This window comes from Sinocyclocheilus rhinocerous, unplaced genomic scaffold (genome assembly GCF_001515625.1).
Source record: "Sinocyclocheilus rhinocerous isolate Xijiao unplaced genomic scaffold, SAMN03320098_v1.1 scaffold1292, whole genome shotgun sequence".
NCBI classification, from domain to species: Eukaryota; Metazoa; Chordata; class Actinopteri; order Cypriniformes; family Cyprinidae; genus Sinocyclocheilus; species Sinocyclocheilus rhinocerous.
The window spans coordinates 603,989-621,186 of record NW_015656599.1 but is presented as its reverse complement, the minus strand read 5'-3'; the positions used below and the strand labels follow the sequence as shown (position 1 = coordinate 621,186).

At 38.5% G+C, this 17,198-nt stretch overlaps 1 protein-coding gene across 3 annotated transcripts in view; it reads left to right on the top strand.

The window, feature by feature from the left end:
• The window catches only part of LOC107720361 (gamma-adducin-like), a 67,358-nt gene that overhangs the window by 39,741 nt on the left and 10,419 nt on the right, over nt 1-17,198 (top strand). For all 3 annotated transcript variants that reach the window (XM_016528042.1, XM_016528043.1, XM_016528041.1), the window contains exons 3-5: nt 7,790-7,928; nt 9,190-9,341; nt 9,791-9,871. In XM_016528042.1, the coding sequence (XP_016383528.1) occupies nt 7,790-7,928; nt 9,190-9,341; nt 9,791-9,871 (372 nt within the window). The remainder of the gene's footprint in view (nt 1-7,789; nt 7,929-9,189; nt 9,342-9,790; nt 9,872-17,198) is intronic.

Here is a 17,198-nt window from a genome sequence, read left to right as displayed (position 1 = left end):
AGGTAAGTCTAACAGTATTCAGGCACAGAAATTGAATAATCAAATGTAAAATAACACTGCATAGTTTTCACTATAAATTAAATCTAATAAATATGTGTTAAAGCTACAAAAGTGATTTTTCTTTGCGTTTTGTTGTTTAATTAACGTTCATGACAGAGAAAGCAACAGGAACATTAAACTGCTGTGAACCAATATACTGTTACACATCCAATTTGCTAGTTACATACAATTGTTTACCTTCACCTAAGCCATAAGCAACTGTGTTTACAAGGATACTTGCAGAGCACAGTATTTCAGGCACAAATACGCAGAAGTGAACAGAAATCAGTGTTCATGTGCATCTGCTTGGCTCTCACCGTGTCTACACCGGGTGCGACAAAATACTATGAACCCATTTTAATCAGTGATGCTGTGTGACTGACTACACTGGATGCGGCGCGACACGACTAATCCCCGACAGTAAACTGATGCCTCGTTTATGACATACTGACACAAAGTTCAAATGATATGCAACGGTCGCATCCGGTGTAGACAGACTTTGGGGCCGTTCACATGTCGCGGGTGGAAAACGGCAGCAGCACTGCTTTCTCCTTCTTTCCAAAGCGCTCGGGAGCTTGCGCTTTCGTGGAGTCTGCCGTTGCTAAGCGAACCGTGACCCGCGCTCTCCGCGACGACGCGGAAGTTTCCACAAAGGATAAACGGATTTCCAGCACAGAAAATCGCGTGCTGTAGCTCTGCTACTAAATGTATTTAGAAATGGGTATCTCTGTACAGCTGTTGCGTCCGGTGTAGACACAGTGTCTGTGTGTGAGCAAAGAAAACAATCAGTAGCCTATACTAAACATCGCACATCCTACGATGTGACTATCGCGGATGCGCACATCGCGATGTCGATGCTGAAACTATATATCGTGCAGCCCTAGTTCCATGGATGTTAAATGTCCTTCATAGAACCATCAATGCCAGTAAAAGAGACTTTATTCACTCTTAAAAATAAAGGTTCTTTATTGAAATCTATGGTTACATGAAGAACCTTAAACATCCATGGAACCTTTTCAATGCACAAAAAGTTCTTTATAGTGTAAAAAGTTTATTTAGTTTATGAAATGTTCTTCACACTAAGAAAATTTTTTTTTAAGAAATGATCACTGAAATATTCTTTAGGGAACCAAAAATCCCTTTCCCATCGCTGCAAAAAACGCCTTTTGGAACCTTTCTTTTTTAGCGTGTTTTTAAAAGATTTTGTAAAGTTATTGTACTGTACAGGGATGTTTTTCCACTTTTCCACTGATTTAATCAGTAAGAATGTGCTTTCAACGTAAAAGTGTTTACTTATAGATTTTATAGGTTGTCTCGAGCCATGTGGTTTTGAGTAAACTCCACATTGCCATGAAGTTTACATTCAAAGCTTGGCATGAACTTCTAAAGTTGGTTTTGAACCCAGCTGGTTGCACCTTACACTTCTTCTCTGTTCACAATGAAAGATTTATTGTTTATTCTTGTCAGATGAGTAGGTTTGTCAGTCAGTTAATTGTGTGTTTGGTGTGATGCTTTGAGTTACAGCTCAATCGTATGCACAGAAGACCACACCCTATTACACGCACAACACCGACTTCCACATCTTGTATATAAACACAATACAGCCAGTGAAGCACCTCTGACCTACAGTAGAGAGAGATTATAGCAACCACACACACACACACAAGATTACAGTTAACACACACTGGAGAGTTTACAGTGAACGTATTGCACAGATTACACTCCTGCAGACATTTCAGCAAAAACATACTGTGTTTAAAGGAACGTTCAGTTCAATACAAGTTAAGCTGTATGGATGGCATCTGTCACATGCTGTCGATTATCACAGCAAATAAATCCATCTCATCCCTCACTTTGCGAAAACAACTACTTTTATTCAGCAAGAACGCATTCAACTGGTTAGAAGTTACAAAGACTTTTGTAATATCTCAAAGATTATAATTTAAAATAAATTATTTTGATCTTTCTGTTCATCGAAGAATCCTGAAAAAGTATTATGGTTTAGAATATTAACATTAAGCGGTTTTCAACGGTTTTCGTCATTGATAATAATAATAAATGTTTCTTGTGCACCAACAGTTGCTGAAATTTCAGCTTTGCCATCATAAATGACATTTTAAAATATATTAAAATAGAAAAATGTATTTTAAATTGTAATTATATTTAACAGTACTACAGCTACTACTGTTTTAAAGCATTTTTTTATCGAATTAATGTAGCCTAGGAGACTTCTTTCAAAAACATAAAACAAAAAAAAATTCTTACCAACCCCAAACTTTTGAATTGTAGTGAATGCATTTTTAGACCTTGCAAAATCTCTGACATTAGTTTGATAATTCAACTTTCGAAATTGCAAGAATGATTTGCCATAGTGTTGGTATCATCAGTAAGAATGGGTTTAAAATCATAAACCAATCCTTGATTTTTGCCTTGTGTTTATGAACTTAATGCTGTTTTGGAGTTTAGATCTTTGAAGTTTCTTGTAGAATTATAATAACTGTAATATCCACCTGTTATTGCGCATTTGTGTTGTAAGGAAAAGCATCAAATGAAAAAAAATGTGTGCAAAATTATTTATTTTAATGAAATAAAATAGGAAAATCTGAGAAATCTGAACTACTTTAATTTGAAGAAAAAAAAAACCCTAGAGAAGCTTTTGAGCACTGAAGGGTTTGAGCACTGTACTTTCAGTATGTGAAAGTGAAATTTCTGTCACTGTAATCTCTGTGATTATGATAAAAACAGAGGCGGAGTGACAGTAAGGTTAATTACAGCAGCGCCGCTGGGCTTTATTAGCAGCAGCTGTCCGAGCATGTGTTTCTGAGACACACTATATACTCCTCTCACTCATCCTTCACTCTGTATGGAGAGGAGCCAAGCAGGGTAGGCAGCAGGTGTATCAGCACACAGGCCTGTGTGTTTACGTCTGCACTATCAGCTGATTCAACAAGCCTCTCTTTCATCTCCCTCTCTCTCTGTAGGCTTTCTGCGTGTGTGCGTGCATGTGGAAGAGTGCTGCTTAAATTACACGTCTGTCCGTGGACCGTGTTTAAGGTCAGACTATTATAGGCAGGGCGGAGTTTGCTATGCTTAGACCTCATCTGTGCTGTCACAACCAAAACAAATGAAGACATCTCCGCGTCAACGTAACCCGCTCAGGAACCTGCGGAAAAATAGCGGTTTGCCCTGAGAGACCACTGATATTTACTTAAACAACATGTTAATGATATTAAACTGTAATGGCACAATTGAGTTTGTCTTGAATTTCCTCTCTTGGGTTATTTTTAGTTCCCCCACTCCCCTCTGTTTCCCTCTTCAGCATTAAAGCACGCCATTCCCAGAGTCATAGCTGTTTTCCAAGAGCACTGTGGTTTGGGTTGGTTGGGACACTTACTTTTGAGAGGAATTTGTGCGTTTCCTACCCCGTCCCGGGCGTCCGGTTCTCATTCAAGCACAATTTAATACTCACAAAGATATCTCCATCTCACCTTTGTACTTTGGCTAGACCGTTTTGGCTCGGACTGCTTCGTTTGAAGTTTGGCCTGTGTGAGGTGAATGGGTTACTAAAGCAAATTCCATTTTATCGGACAGCAGATCAATACAGACTCTGGCCCACATACAATGTCACAAAGCTAAGATAACGACCACCGTCCCCCATGACGGATACGGTTTTATGGTTTGATATTAATGTAGTCACTATGTTTTGTGTTGTTATGAGGTTAGATTGTCACCGCTTTGATCTAGTGACAAGTGTGGGCATGTTAGCCCATGTTTTTGTGATGGTGTATCCCTATGCGAGCATGTTGGCTGCAGGTTTGTTCTGGAGGCATGTTTGATGATTCCCATGGTTAATCTTTCATCATGCCTCACTCCTAATGCAGTTCACCTCTAAAGCACTTTGCTGAAATATTTAAATATTCACATATTTAGTTCAATAATTTTAGTTCATTTAGTTCAAGACAAGCATCAGTTTTACTATTCCCCATACTTAAAGAGCGAAATTTGGGCGAAAAGGTTAACGAACAACTGTAAACATGCTGCACTTTTACATTTAAGATTCACAACCCCTTACTGTAACTTTTTGGGCTATTACATGTGCATTAATGTCATGAATTTATGGCTTCTTTCTTTCCTTTTGTTTTCTCAGTGTAGGTTTGATGAATGAGGCTCTCATTCAAAACCAAACAAACTTAAAGGCCAATTTAATTTGCTTCCTATGTACTTAGTTTCACCCTAGATTAGGTAATCAAGCCCCAGCAAACTTCACTGACACACACAGGCCACGTTCACACAGCAGCAGAATATGGTTGTCAGTCCTGGGGCCGGATTCACAAAAGATTCTTAAGAAGAAATTTCCTCTTAACTGCCATTTTCTTCTTATTTTTTAACTTAAGAAAAAAGTAAAAAATATTTTGTATTCCCAAAAATTCTTCTTAAGAATATTCTTATCTTTTTTCTTAAAGGGGTCATATAACGTTGCTAAAAAGAACATTATGTTGTGTATTTGGTGTAATGCAATGTGTTTATGCGGTTATTTTCCACATAATGTACATTATTGTTGCTCCTCTATGCCCCGCCTTTCTGAAATGAGTCGATTTTTACAAAGCTCATCGTTCTGAAAAGCGAGATGTACGCTGATTGGCCAGCTATCTAGTGCATTGTGATTGGCCGAATACCTCAAGCGTGTGACGGAAATGTTACGCCCCTTACCATACTGTGATGTTGTGTCCCGGCTCGATGAGACAACACCAATAAAACCTATTACAAACCCAGACTGTCCTTGCAAAGTTGGAACTGCCCCATTTTATAGAAACAACCTTTGTGCCACAGACGCATTATAGGCTACTCTGCAGGTGCAGGAAACAGGCATGACGAAGCGGATATCGTCCTCTTTTGGAAGGCCAAACAAAGTAGTTTCATTTTTTTACAACGAAACACAACGTCTCCACGACATGGTGGCGGAAAAACCAATGCTACAGCGAGATTCAAAGTTACGCCTTCTTTCTTTGCGTGAACATTTGGGCGGCGTTATGCAAATCTTCCCACATAGTGACATAGATATGTGGGGGTGTGTTTAAACGAGGCGTTTTAGGAGGGCGTGGACAAGTCTTAACTTTTATAAAGAATATCTCTTTGGGCTTGAGACTTTAGTTTTGGCAACTTTAGGGATCTTATCTATGCACGAACAGCTTGTAACACTCCAAAGAGAAAGGAAAATTTGAAATTGCATCATATGACCCCTTTAAGATTGTTCTTAAGACAAAACTTAAGAAGAATTTAAATTCTTGAAAAGAATCTTCTTAAAAATCATCGTAAATAACTTTTTTAAATTTAGTACAGTCCCAGACTTGTCTTAAATCCCAAACAGTAAGAATTATTTAATGAATTTATTGGGTTATTTCAAATTAATTGTTATATTTAAGCATTACAACAACACTAGCAACATATAATACATAGTAGGACTATTAATAGGAATGTGCACAAGTTTTCAATACACAGGACGCATTTGCTGTAAGATGTTCTTAAGAATATATTTTAGAACTTAAGAATTTTTCAAGAATTGCACTTCAGAACATTCTTACGAACTTTGTGGAATTTATCTTAAGAAATTTCTTAACCTATTTCTTAAGAAGATTTTCTTGAATCGAAAATTTTGAGTCCTTAATACGGTTACATTCACACACAGTTCGGTTATTTACGGGCGTGACGACCGCATTCTGTAACCGAACTCACACCTGTAAATTTTCAGGATTCACAACCGCATTCTCTGAACACATTAGCTGTGTGAATGGAACAGGACTGGACACCTAGTTGTCTGTCCCATCATACAGTGCGAGAGAGAGCCGCTCTGCCACATAAACGCAGACTGTTACGTGTTTTCGGTAACTTATAGTGATGGAGAAATGAGCTGCGTGTCATCTGAACATTTTAGATCTTCAGTTTTCCACTGGAGCCGCTCCCGTCAGTTTTGTGTTCTGCGCGCGATTCAAATGCTCTGCTCTCCACCCAAACATAAAAGCTGCTGTCGGTTAATGAAAATTTGACGAAAAAACTTGTGGCTCGATTGGACTCTTGTCATGTCAGAAAGTGATAAGACTTTCCGTTTTATGGATGTCGCCATCTTTGATTTTACTTTGGTCACTGTCGCTATGGTTACTAGTAAGGAATACGGGCTTGACTCCCATTGCACGTTCATACAGACAGTATTCTAAACACAACTGTAAGCTGCTGTGTGAACGGGACATTTCGAGACTCACACCTGTAAAGAAAATGCAGTTGTCAATCCCAAAAGCTGACATTGTGAACGTAGCCACAAAGTCGTTGAGAGTTTGGCAGAGATGGCCCGCACATGGATACACAAATGCCATGCCCACTTCCCTGTGGCTGCATGGTGATTCTTGCTATGGAAATCAGACTTTCTTTAGCTCAATCTCTCCAGACCTGTGGTGCGTACCAGGATGCCACTGAGGTGGGAAGTTAAAGTGCTTTATCGGGCCATACAGATCAGTCAAAAACACATCCCAGAATGGAAGGAGAATCTGTAGATTTGAGAAGGAATCTACAATTCGGATTGCTGTTTTCCTGTAGTCTTGCATAGCCAGATTTGGTCAACTTGCATGAAATTCTGGCCAAGAATGACCCAATTAGATATAGGAAGAATTATCTACAATATTTGTTTGCCGAAATAATAGGCCAGCATGGGGGAAAAAAATATCTACGGTAAACAGAAGAAATTGGCAGAAATCTGACTGTTCATTTATTTATTTATTTATTTTACACTCAAAGCAGAACATTTCTGTTTGTAAATAACTAGTTAACTTTTACTAAGTGCCTCAAAGTATCTCTCAGAGATTTGATGTCAATAACCTGGCAAACTTTGGCAAACCTAGTGATTCACTGATGCTTATTACAATCAACAAACAACTTCAAAAAGCCATTATTTATCCCAGTACCTGCAGTTTGCATAAAGCCAATCAGTCCATTTAAATCTGCAGATTTTAGCTACTGCTTGACATTTTGTGCAAAATACATCAGGACATCAGTGAATAGAGTGTGCCTGCTGAGACTAGCTTACCTCCCTTATTCTGGTATGTGCATATATATGTTTGCATACTGTTTGCGTGTTTGTATCATCAGTGCCGAGTGAAGTTGTACATGCCCCAGTTCACATCCAGACACTTACTCACACCTGTCTGTATGTCTGTATGCAACTGTACAGTAAGAACGAACAGTCATCGTAACTGAGGTATTGTGTCATTTTGACTCTCCTCTGTCATTACCCCCGCAGCACAAGAGCGTCAGAGTCTGTTTATCCTGTGATTCATTCTGTCATCTGAGCTCTTTGATCACCCTGTGCCTGAGACTCCGAACAGGTGTGCAGAATGACAATGCATCGTACAGAAGAGCTTCATACTACTTTTAAAACCACTTATGGGTGATTTCCTTCCCTAAACATTGAAAATAAACTTTTCTGCAAAGTTCCAGTGGGCTAAAATGGATTTTGGACATACCCAAAAAATTTAAGATGGTGCTTTCATCCTTCACTGCTTGTTTTTGTCTGTAGAGAGTATCCTTCAGCTCTTCAGAGTAAGTGGAGTAGACCTATGGGTTAATAGACTTAAAAAGTTGTCAAGATACAAGTGGAAAAAAGGTTTAAACATGCAGGGGCGTGAGAGGATTACAGCTCTGTGTCCGTCTCTCATTACTGTGTGTGAGTCATCTCTAATCTCAGGTTTTCTTTCTCTTTCAGGCTTTTAAGGATGAGCTAGAGGGACTGATCCAGGAACAGATGAACAAGGGGAACAACCCCACAGGACTGCTCGCTCTGCGGCAGATCGCAGACTTCTTCATGGCCAGCTCCGTAGCCGGCTTCTCCACCTCCCCCCTCAGTGAGTGTCACCATGGTGCAGCTCATCTACACTGCAACAGATTGCAACATTCCTCCACTCCTTCAGTGTCCCAGACTGCCCCACTCCTCTACCTGTTCAGAGTTATACAAGTCGCTAAATAATAGATATTCCCATAAACAGACATTGAGGGAGGAAATATGACCAGCCGACTCAGGAAAGCCTTTGCATTCTTTCATCTTACTTCTTCCTCCCTTATCACCCCATCCAGCCCCTCTCCACATGTGTCTGTTTTCTCTCTACGCTCTGCTATGCGGAACTAATCAGTAGAACTTCAGTGAACCCCTTTCAGTGCTTACTGTACATTCAGAGTCATCGCCTAAATCTCATAGGTGTCTGTAGACTATGCAGAGGTCTGGAGCCTTATCTAGGACATATAATGGAAAAAGTATGATATTCAGAAATAAGACTTTGGTATATTATGTAGACAAGCATTCAAAATGGCAATGCCCTCCCCAGTTTTCCCAGACCGTTTATGTAAACTAAGTTGCAAAATACCCACATTTGCACATATTTATGAGGTCTGTTCAGTAGAGATTTTGAAAGCAGCAGTTCTCAATCTCTAGATGTATCAAGCTGGAGTTCTGAAATGAGTTCCGTAGCATTTAGTCAAGTGGAGTTCTGGAAAGAGCTCTAGAACATTTAGCTATCTAGAGTTCAAGGATGAGTTCTGGAGATCAAAGATGGGTTCCGAAATGTTTAGTCAACTGAAGCTCTAGAATGAGTTCTGGAATGTTAAGTAAAGTGGAGTTCTGGAACACTTTTGGAATGTTTAGCCATCTGGAGATCCAAGGATGAATGTTTCCTCAATGTTTAGTCAGTGGAGTGCTAGAAAGAGTTTTGTAATGCTTAATCAACAGGTGTTCAAGGATGAGTTCCTGAAACTTGTAATAACTGCATGTCTGAAATGAGTTCCAGAATGTTGAGCCATCTAGAGTTCAAAGTTGAATTCTGGAGCCTTTAGCCAGTAGAGATCTAGAAAAAGTGCTGGAATATTTAGTCAACTTGAGTTCAAGGTTGAGTTCTTGAATGTTTGGTCAGCTGGAGCTCTAGAATGATTTCTGAAATGTTTAGTAGATGTAATGTTCCGTAATGTTTTAGTAGAGTTGAGTTCTGGAAACATCTGTGCTCTCAGGTGGGCTCACTCATTGATGCCTAATGAACATCTTGTTCTTGATTTGAATTCCATCTCATGAAATGGTTCAAACCTGTTCTTGAATTGTTCCTTGTTCTGTTTTCTCAGGTTTGGCCATGGTGACCCCAATAAACGACATGTTCAGCATGGAGTCCAGTACTATGGTGAAGGGAGAGAAACAGATCCGCTGCAAACTGGCCAGCCTTTACAGACTAGTGGACCTGTTCAGTTGGGCCCACTTCACAAGCTGTTACGTTACAGTAAGGCACAGCTTTCTATCATTAATATTGCTACCACAGATTAAATATTATACTTGTTTTTTATTTTAGCACAAGGAAATGAAAGTGAGCGATGTACATTGTGTAATCCAGGGTTTTGCAATCCATTCCTGTAGGCGATAAACATTACAGTTCCACTGATCAGACACTCCTAGTTTATTACATGGAGAAAGATTTCTGCTTTTCCATTCATCATCAAATTAAATTATACACTATTTTTGAATGGCTGTTAATGGAGAAATATGCTTTTTGTCTTCATAATGTAGTTACTGCATCTGCACTCATGCTCATGAGCTTAACCAGGTGTGCTAAATAAGGAAATATACAATTTTGAATATCTGCATGCCTGTTGGAATGGATTAAGAAACCCTGCGCTAACTTGATCAGGAGAGTAAAAACAGCTGCTTATTTGTGTATTTTAAAACTTGTAGGTTCGTGTCAGTAAGGAGCAGGATCATATCCTCATCATCCCCAGAGGACTGTCCTTTGCTGAGGCCTCTGCGTCCAATCTGGTAAACAAACTGTCTGTCTTGCGTTATCACAGCAGAGTCTGATAGCGGTTCATCATGCCACAGGGCTGCCAGGGTCATTTTGAGCTGTGGTTTTAGTTGAACTCACATTCCAGTAAGACTTAAAATAGATTAGATTCAGTCTTGTGTGGTTCTTACCATCGGAATTCATTTATCAGTAACATATTGTGTTGATTAAATGATAAATAATTACTTAATGCTTCCGTTTTGATAGCTTCAGGTTATATTCTGTGCTGCTTTTGCATTTTTGTTTTTTTAGTGGTCTAGCAGCCAATTTAAATTATTAATGAGACCATAATATTGCCCAGAGCTTAATAATATGTTTTCTTTTGTGTGTTTGGGATTTTTAAGTCTGATATGTGCCGTGCACAGAGGGAATGCATTGGCAGACCTTGACTGAGCTCAGTTCTCGTTGCCAATGCTTGACTTGAGCTTAATCAGCCAGTTATTTCTTTGAAATCTCAGAGTGGGTTTTGGATCTGTACTAGCCTGTGTGTTCATGTCAGTCGGAGGCTTTTAGTGCCTGTAGTTGTTCATGGTTATTATTTTCTAATCGTATTGCGGTGGTTCTTAATCCTGGTCCTGGAAAACCCCAGCAAAAAGCCCAAAGTATACTTCAGTTTTGACATGAAAGCTTAGCCGAACACGTAGGCTTTTTAAGTATACTTCATTTGATTTGAGAATGTGCAAACACAAGTATTCAACGCACTAGAAAGTCTCATCTTTGTCCAGTGTCTGTGCTATTTCTCCTGAAGTTATGAGAAAATTTTATTTTTACTCATTTAAACTAGAATTGCGTGTATCTCTTAACCCACACAAGTGCTCATAAACGTGAATGTCTATTCTTCTAGCGTCTCCAGTAGTTTATCGTTTCGTCTCTTCTTTTTTTTAAACTGTGAAAAAGCCCTAAATATTGTCGCCACCTTGTGGACCAACTAATTTGTGCAAAAACACTCAAGGCACACCTATAATGAGCACCACTATCCTAATGACAATATTTACATCATGCACACAGTACGCACACCCTAGTTTACTCATAGAAAGGATATATTTTTTAAAGTATTAAAGGGGTATGCACAATCAGCTTGTAACACTCCAAAGAGAAAGGAAAACTTGAAATTGCATCATATGACCCCTTTAAAAAGTATGTTTTGGCATTTATCTGACAGCCAAACCACCTATCTACTAATAAGATGCTGATATAATCCAGAACCACGATTGAGAAACACTGGAGTAGAAAATGATCTGGAATGATGGCCAACCGATTTGTTTACACTTATTCAGACTGGATCTGATTCTGGAGTCAAATCAGATTCTGTTAAAGTCAAAGCTTTTAATATGTGTAAAAAGCTATCCACCTTAACACATCTGGTTTAATGAGGTTTTAACATTATAAGTCCCTTGAGTACCAAGGTTTTTTTTTATCACCATAGAACAAAAGTTCACATATCAAGATTATAGAAGCATTTGCGACTGCGTTTACGCCCTTGCTAGGAGTTCATTTCTGGCTCGGATCTGCAAACCACGAGTTAGCTGGTGACGAACAGAATTGAACCAGTTCTTGAGGTTTCATTTTTGAGCGTTTTTCTCTCCCGCTGGCGTATTAATGAGTTTTGACACACTGCTTGTAGTGGATGCTGTTTTGACAAATTCCTGCCAATCAGGTGATTTAACACTGGAACGAATTTGTGAAGCACATTTGTCCTCCTGTCTACAGCATTTATGACTCAGTTAACAGAATTGAAAGCGCCTGAGGCGAACAGTGGCAGTATCCACGTCTGGCTTGCACTCTTGTTCTGGCTAATGCTGTTTTTAATGCCGCGCTATGCTGGATTGTGTTTGGGGTTGAGTTACAACCACTGCCACAGCAATAAAATTTTTTACTGTCATGAAAAATACACTCATCATTGTGCCATTTCAGGATTATGGCAAACCAGATTTTTTTGTTCATACACTCTTGGTCATTTATAATCGATGCATATTGACCTTTTATGCATGGATCAAAGCCAGTACAGGTTTGCCAGTTTCTTTTTGTTTGCATGAACAGGGCTCTATGCTTACTTTTCTTTTTAGGAGCACTTGTGCTCCTAACTTAAAAAATTTAGGAGCACGTTCAAAATTTTAGGAGCACCTTCTAAACAGGCTTGGTGTACTTTCAGACATTTAATGAGGCTCAGAAGTGGAATGAGTGCAATTAAAAAATTAAATATAAAATTTTGAATATAGAAATATTAAATGATTTAAATTAAAAATTTTTTTATAGTCGCACGCAGTAGTTTTCAGTCGCAAATGCGACTGAAATGGTCGCACTGTAGAGCCCTGATGAACAGTGTGTTTTAGACAGTGAGAGTTAGATAAAGACCTCGTTTGCATAGGCAGAACATACAGGAACTGAGAGAGAGAGAGAGAGAGATCTCAGTGTTGCTGACACAGTCATTCAGAGCTCTTGTTCTCCTCTTCTGTGGGCGTGGCCAGCAATCTGGGTCAGAGTTTTATTAACCGTCTACATGATAAGTCACTTTTCACACTCTTTCTTCTACACTCATTAGTTCGCTAAACCCTCTTAACAAAGAACAACATGATGTTAACACTAGATTTTAGCACTTCTTGAAGGAAATATCTGCGCAAAACTCACTGCCTTGATGCAGGGGTGTTGTGGGTAGTCAAAAGAGCCATGTTTCTATAGGTGCATACCAATTTGCATAATTGCACACACTTTCAGCCATTTTGTGGAATAAATAGTGTGATTAGTATTAGTGATAATTGCAAAAAGTGCACTTTAAATGCTGGATGATGCACTTAATTAACTGAACAAACGAAGTGTGGAATGTTGTACACTTAATGTACACAGCTTTGATTACATTATCAGAATGGTGTTGGTTGGCAAAATAACCTTATATAATTAATATATATAATGTCATTTGGGACACAACCTCTGGCCTCTAGAAATCACTTGGGTCTTTCCTTCAATGTACGATCAACAAAAACCATGATTTGGGGTGTGCAAGATGGGTTATGTGCCAAAGTTTAATACTACTTAAAAGTATGGTCACAGCAAAGTTTCGCAGGCTAAAAATGTCCATTATATAATGTCAATAGTGTTTCAATGTGTGAAGCGCATCTTACACAGACGTCACCTTCAAACCAAGCAGCTTTCTGTTGTTCAACATGGTGAATCCAACCTGAACCTGTTGCGAAATATGCATGGGCGAGTTCCCAATCCCGTGGATTCCTATTGAAAGACTGGATTTTACCAACTAAACTTGCCGAAAAACAGCAAATGTGGCCACACCTTAAGAAGTGTTCAAATCCCTAACCGCGAGTATGAGCAATGTTTAGTAGTGTTTTGCTAAAGCAAGCATCACTTTAACTATTACATAATGTGGCATGAGATTTCATGTCTATGGAGCAACTGCTGTAAACCGTTCCAAATGTTCATGTAACAGGAAATGTAACTTGTAATTTTGTTTTCTTTTTATTGCCATTACGTGCACTGTTAAATGTGTTTATTTCACTCCTCAAAAATCAAGGGATGTGCTTTATTTTAAAGATGATCATATTTGTGTTTTTGCTGGACTGTTTTACAAGAAAGGTGACTGAGGACGTACAACAGAAATCAAACCACACACCGGTTAAAGCATAAGTTTAGTTTTCCTCTGGGATTTACCCTACTCTTACCATTTATTACATCATAAACTAAGACAAACTTTAAGCTCTCACTCCAAATGAGATGCAAGATTTTGCCACCGTTTCCTGACATCTCGTGAGAGAACAGCTAGGTCTTGTTTCAGTCCATAAGTGTGGTGGCATAATACAGCAGATATGTCCATACAGAAGTGGATCAACTTCCTGTGGGGATGTGCTAGTAGTCGATGTGTAACCGGTGCAGTAAGAATTGCATGAGAAAGATGGGGCGTTTGTTTTTGTGTCAAAACAGTCACATGATATTAGCGACTGTATAAATATGATCTGTATGAGGATGGATGCCATTCTGAGCTCATTAACAGCAGTGGGACAGCGTGTTTATTTTGAGCTGGCAGTGATATGGGGTGCGGCATCGACGGGTGTGTGAAAGACATGTTGGGTGGCTTGTTGCAGGGCAAGCATGTGATGCAATTTGATATTCAACCAGAGCTCTAGAGGAATCAGACATGCACAAGTACCTGTAAGGCCCGGTCAGACAGAACGCGATTTTTAATTGGTTCTATTGGCAGTGAAAGTTTTGCTCGCGGTTTATGCACCTTGGGCGCCTCGCGTTTTAGCCGCCTGCTGCGCCTCACTTTTTTGTTGGAGTGCTCTGAGCAGCCAAAAATCAACTCTGAGCAGAAAAGCACCCGACGTCATTCGCATTATTTATTTATTTTCATTGTCCAATCAAATGAATGGAGAGGCGGGACTTCCGTTGTGGTGATGGAAGTTTACACAGGGCTCCAAACTGCGACTAAAACGGTCGCATTTGCGACCAAAGATATTAAATTGCGAGTGAAGTTTCTGCTGAGGTCGCCACTGGCGACTAGGCCCATGTATTTACATGTTATAACTTAAAAATTTGCATGTAATGCACTTTTTCCTGATTGTTTTGCGATCACATCTTTTGTTATGTTCACGTATTAAACTGAGACGATGCGCATCAAAGTTAACAATTCTCGTTTATAATCATTAATAATATGGCTTCTTCTTAACAAGATCTTAGTCTATGCTGTGTTCTGTTAATGAGTGAACTTCATTATTTGAAGCGCAGGGTGCCGTCCAGTAATCGCAAAAAGCTTTGTGCTTTGTTACTTTTTAATAAACAAAGTATCAGCTTTAAAATTATTCAAAATTCATAATGAAATTCAAACAATAAATACAGTTTTGTTTTTGGCGCTCTTTAATGCAGCAGGTGCGGTCGTTTTTGCGCCTCAATTCAAGCGTCAAGTGAACCCATTTAATCTTTCTCTTTACTACTATAGTAGGCTACATAATGAACATGAATTAACATCAAAAGGTAGGCTATTTTATAATTACTAATTAAGAAAAACAGACTGAAAGTGTGAAAGACATACACTCTTAAAAATGCTTAAAAGGTTCCTCATAGAAGCATTTTTGGCTCCACAAAGAACCATTCAGTCAAAGGTTCTTTAAAGAACCATCTCTTTCTCAACTTTTTATAATCTGAAAAACTTTCACCACAAAGAACCTTTTGTGAAATGTAAAGGTTTTTCAGATGTTAAAGGTTCTTTATGAAACCATTTAGACAAAAAGGTTATTCTATGGCATCGTGAATCACCTTTATTTTTAAAGGTGTATGACAGCATTTACAGGATGCACTGAGCCCAAACTACACTCAGCGGCCAAGTGATGCTTATGGTCCATGATATTGGTACAGATTCTGTGTAATAAACAATGCGTGACTGTATATTTCAAGTTGGAAAAGACATTTAGTTCCCACTTTAAGTGAACCTTAGTTCCCAGGTCCTCTACAAGATGGATTAAAATGCTGATAAAGTCAAGAAAAGATGAGACATAAACACACGACAGTATGATTGAAATGTTAAAATGTAAAAAAAATAAATAAAATTAAGTAAAACACGTTTATTCTGTAGCACCTAAAAAATAATTTGGCGCCTAAGTTTTTTTCTTATAGGAGCCAATGGCTCCTTACTCGATTTTTTTTGTCTGGAGCCCTGTTACAGTTGCTGGGAACGTCCTGAGACTGCAGTGATGGAGGAGAAACTTGGGGTGGCTGTCACGGTTTACCTGGAGCTGTATTTTTATTTTTATTTTTTTTAAGTTGACCGTTTACTTCACAGCAAACCAAAGATTTTAGAGAGCTCGCGCCATAATCCTTGATTAGACTGACAGCTGATTTGGTGGTTGCCTAGAACATTAAAAAACCCGCAGCGCACTGCTCCTTTCTAAATTAAAAAAAGTCAACCTGAAAAACGCGTTCTGTCTGATCGGGGCCTTATTCACTCCAAAAACAACACACACAACCAATGATTGATGAATAATAATACTAATACGGATTACTACTAAAAGTTTGGAGTGTGTACGTTTTTTTATTATTTTTTTTTATTTATGAAGTCTCTCATGTTCATCAAGTCTACATTTATTATTAAAAGTACAGTAAAAACTGTAATATTTCAAAATATTTTTACAATTTAAAATAACTTTTCTGTTTGAATATATTTGAAAATGTAATTTATTCCTGTGGTGACAGCTGATTTTTAAGGATTCTTTGATAAATTGAAAGTTTAAAAGAACAGCATTTATTTGAAATAGAAATTATCTACTATCTCTGCTGTCACTTTTGATCAATTTAATGCATCCTTGCTGAATAAAATATTAATTTCTTAAAGAGCAGGTCATATGGGTTTTTTAAAAATATCTCTCTTGCAGTTTATAACGTAGCTATCCTTAAATGAAAACAATCTGCAAAGTTGTTAATCAAAAACGTGCATGATAAATAAAGATATTGTCTCTCAAAAGAGAGAGTCGATTCTGAATCGCCTTAACGAGTCGTCATATTTACGTAGCTATGCTTAAATGAAAACAATCTGCAAAGTTGTTAATCAAAAACGTGCATGATAAATAAAGATATTGTCTCTCAAAAGAGAGAGTCGATTCTGAATCGCCTTAACGAGTCGTCATATTTTCTAATCTTTTGCCTGTTACGGGTACACGTCACTGGGTAACACATTTGCATAATCCCCGCCTGCCCACGAAATACGAACAGAGTCTGACCTGCCCACAAACACTTCCGCTAGTTAGTGTGTTTACATCATGTTGAGAAGACACTGTGTTCAAGGATACCACAGAAATACAATTCGAACCTTTTGTTGTGTGCATGTCATTTTACCAAGGACTGCTTCTCTAATCTTGGCTTTTATCTTCGTTGGCTTCTAATCTTCTTTATTTGGACTAACAAGTTCTCTGAACCACAACCTGTAAGTACGATTGATACGTTATATGTACATTCTCAATTGAGTGCTCAACATATCAAGATTTTGTGCCAATGTGATGTATACCTAGTGCCAGGGCTCGACACTCCTAAAAAAAATTTCATAGTCGCACGCAGTAGTTTTCAGTCGCAAATGCGACTGAAATGGTCGCACTGTCGAGCCCTGCCTAGTGCAGCTTTAGGTTTCCAGGTAAAGCACGATATTATATATAATTTTGTCTGTCGTTCTTCAAACATTACAGTAGACATATTTTGGTTTACAAACTGTATTGTTTCATCAGTTAGTCACGTTAGCACTCGGCTAACATATCCACCATTATTGTTTTAAGTGTTCACAGTTTAGCAGCTAAACTTTAGCTGTGGGCA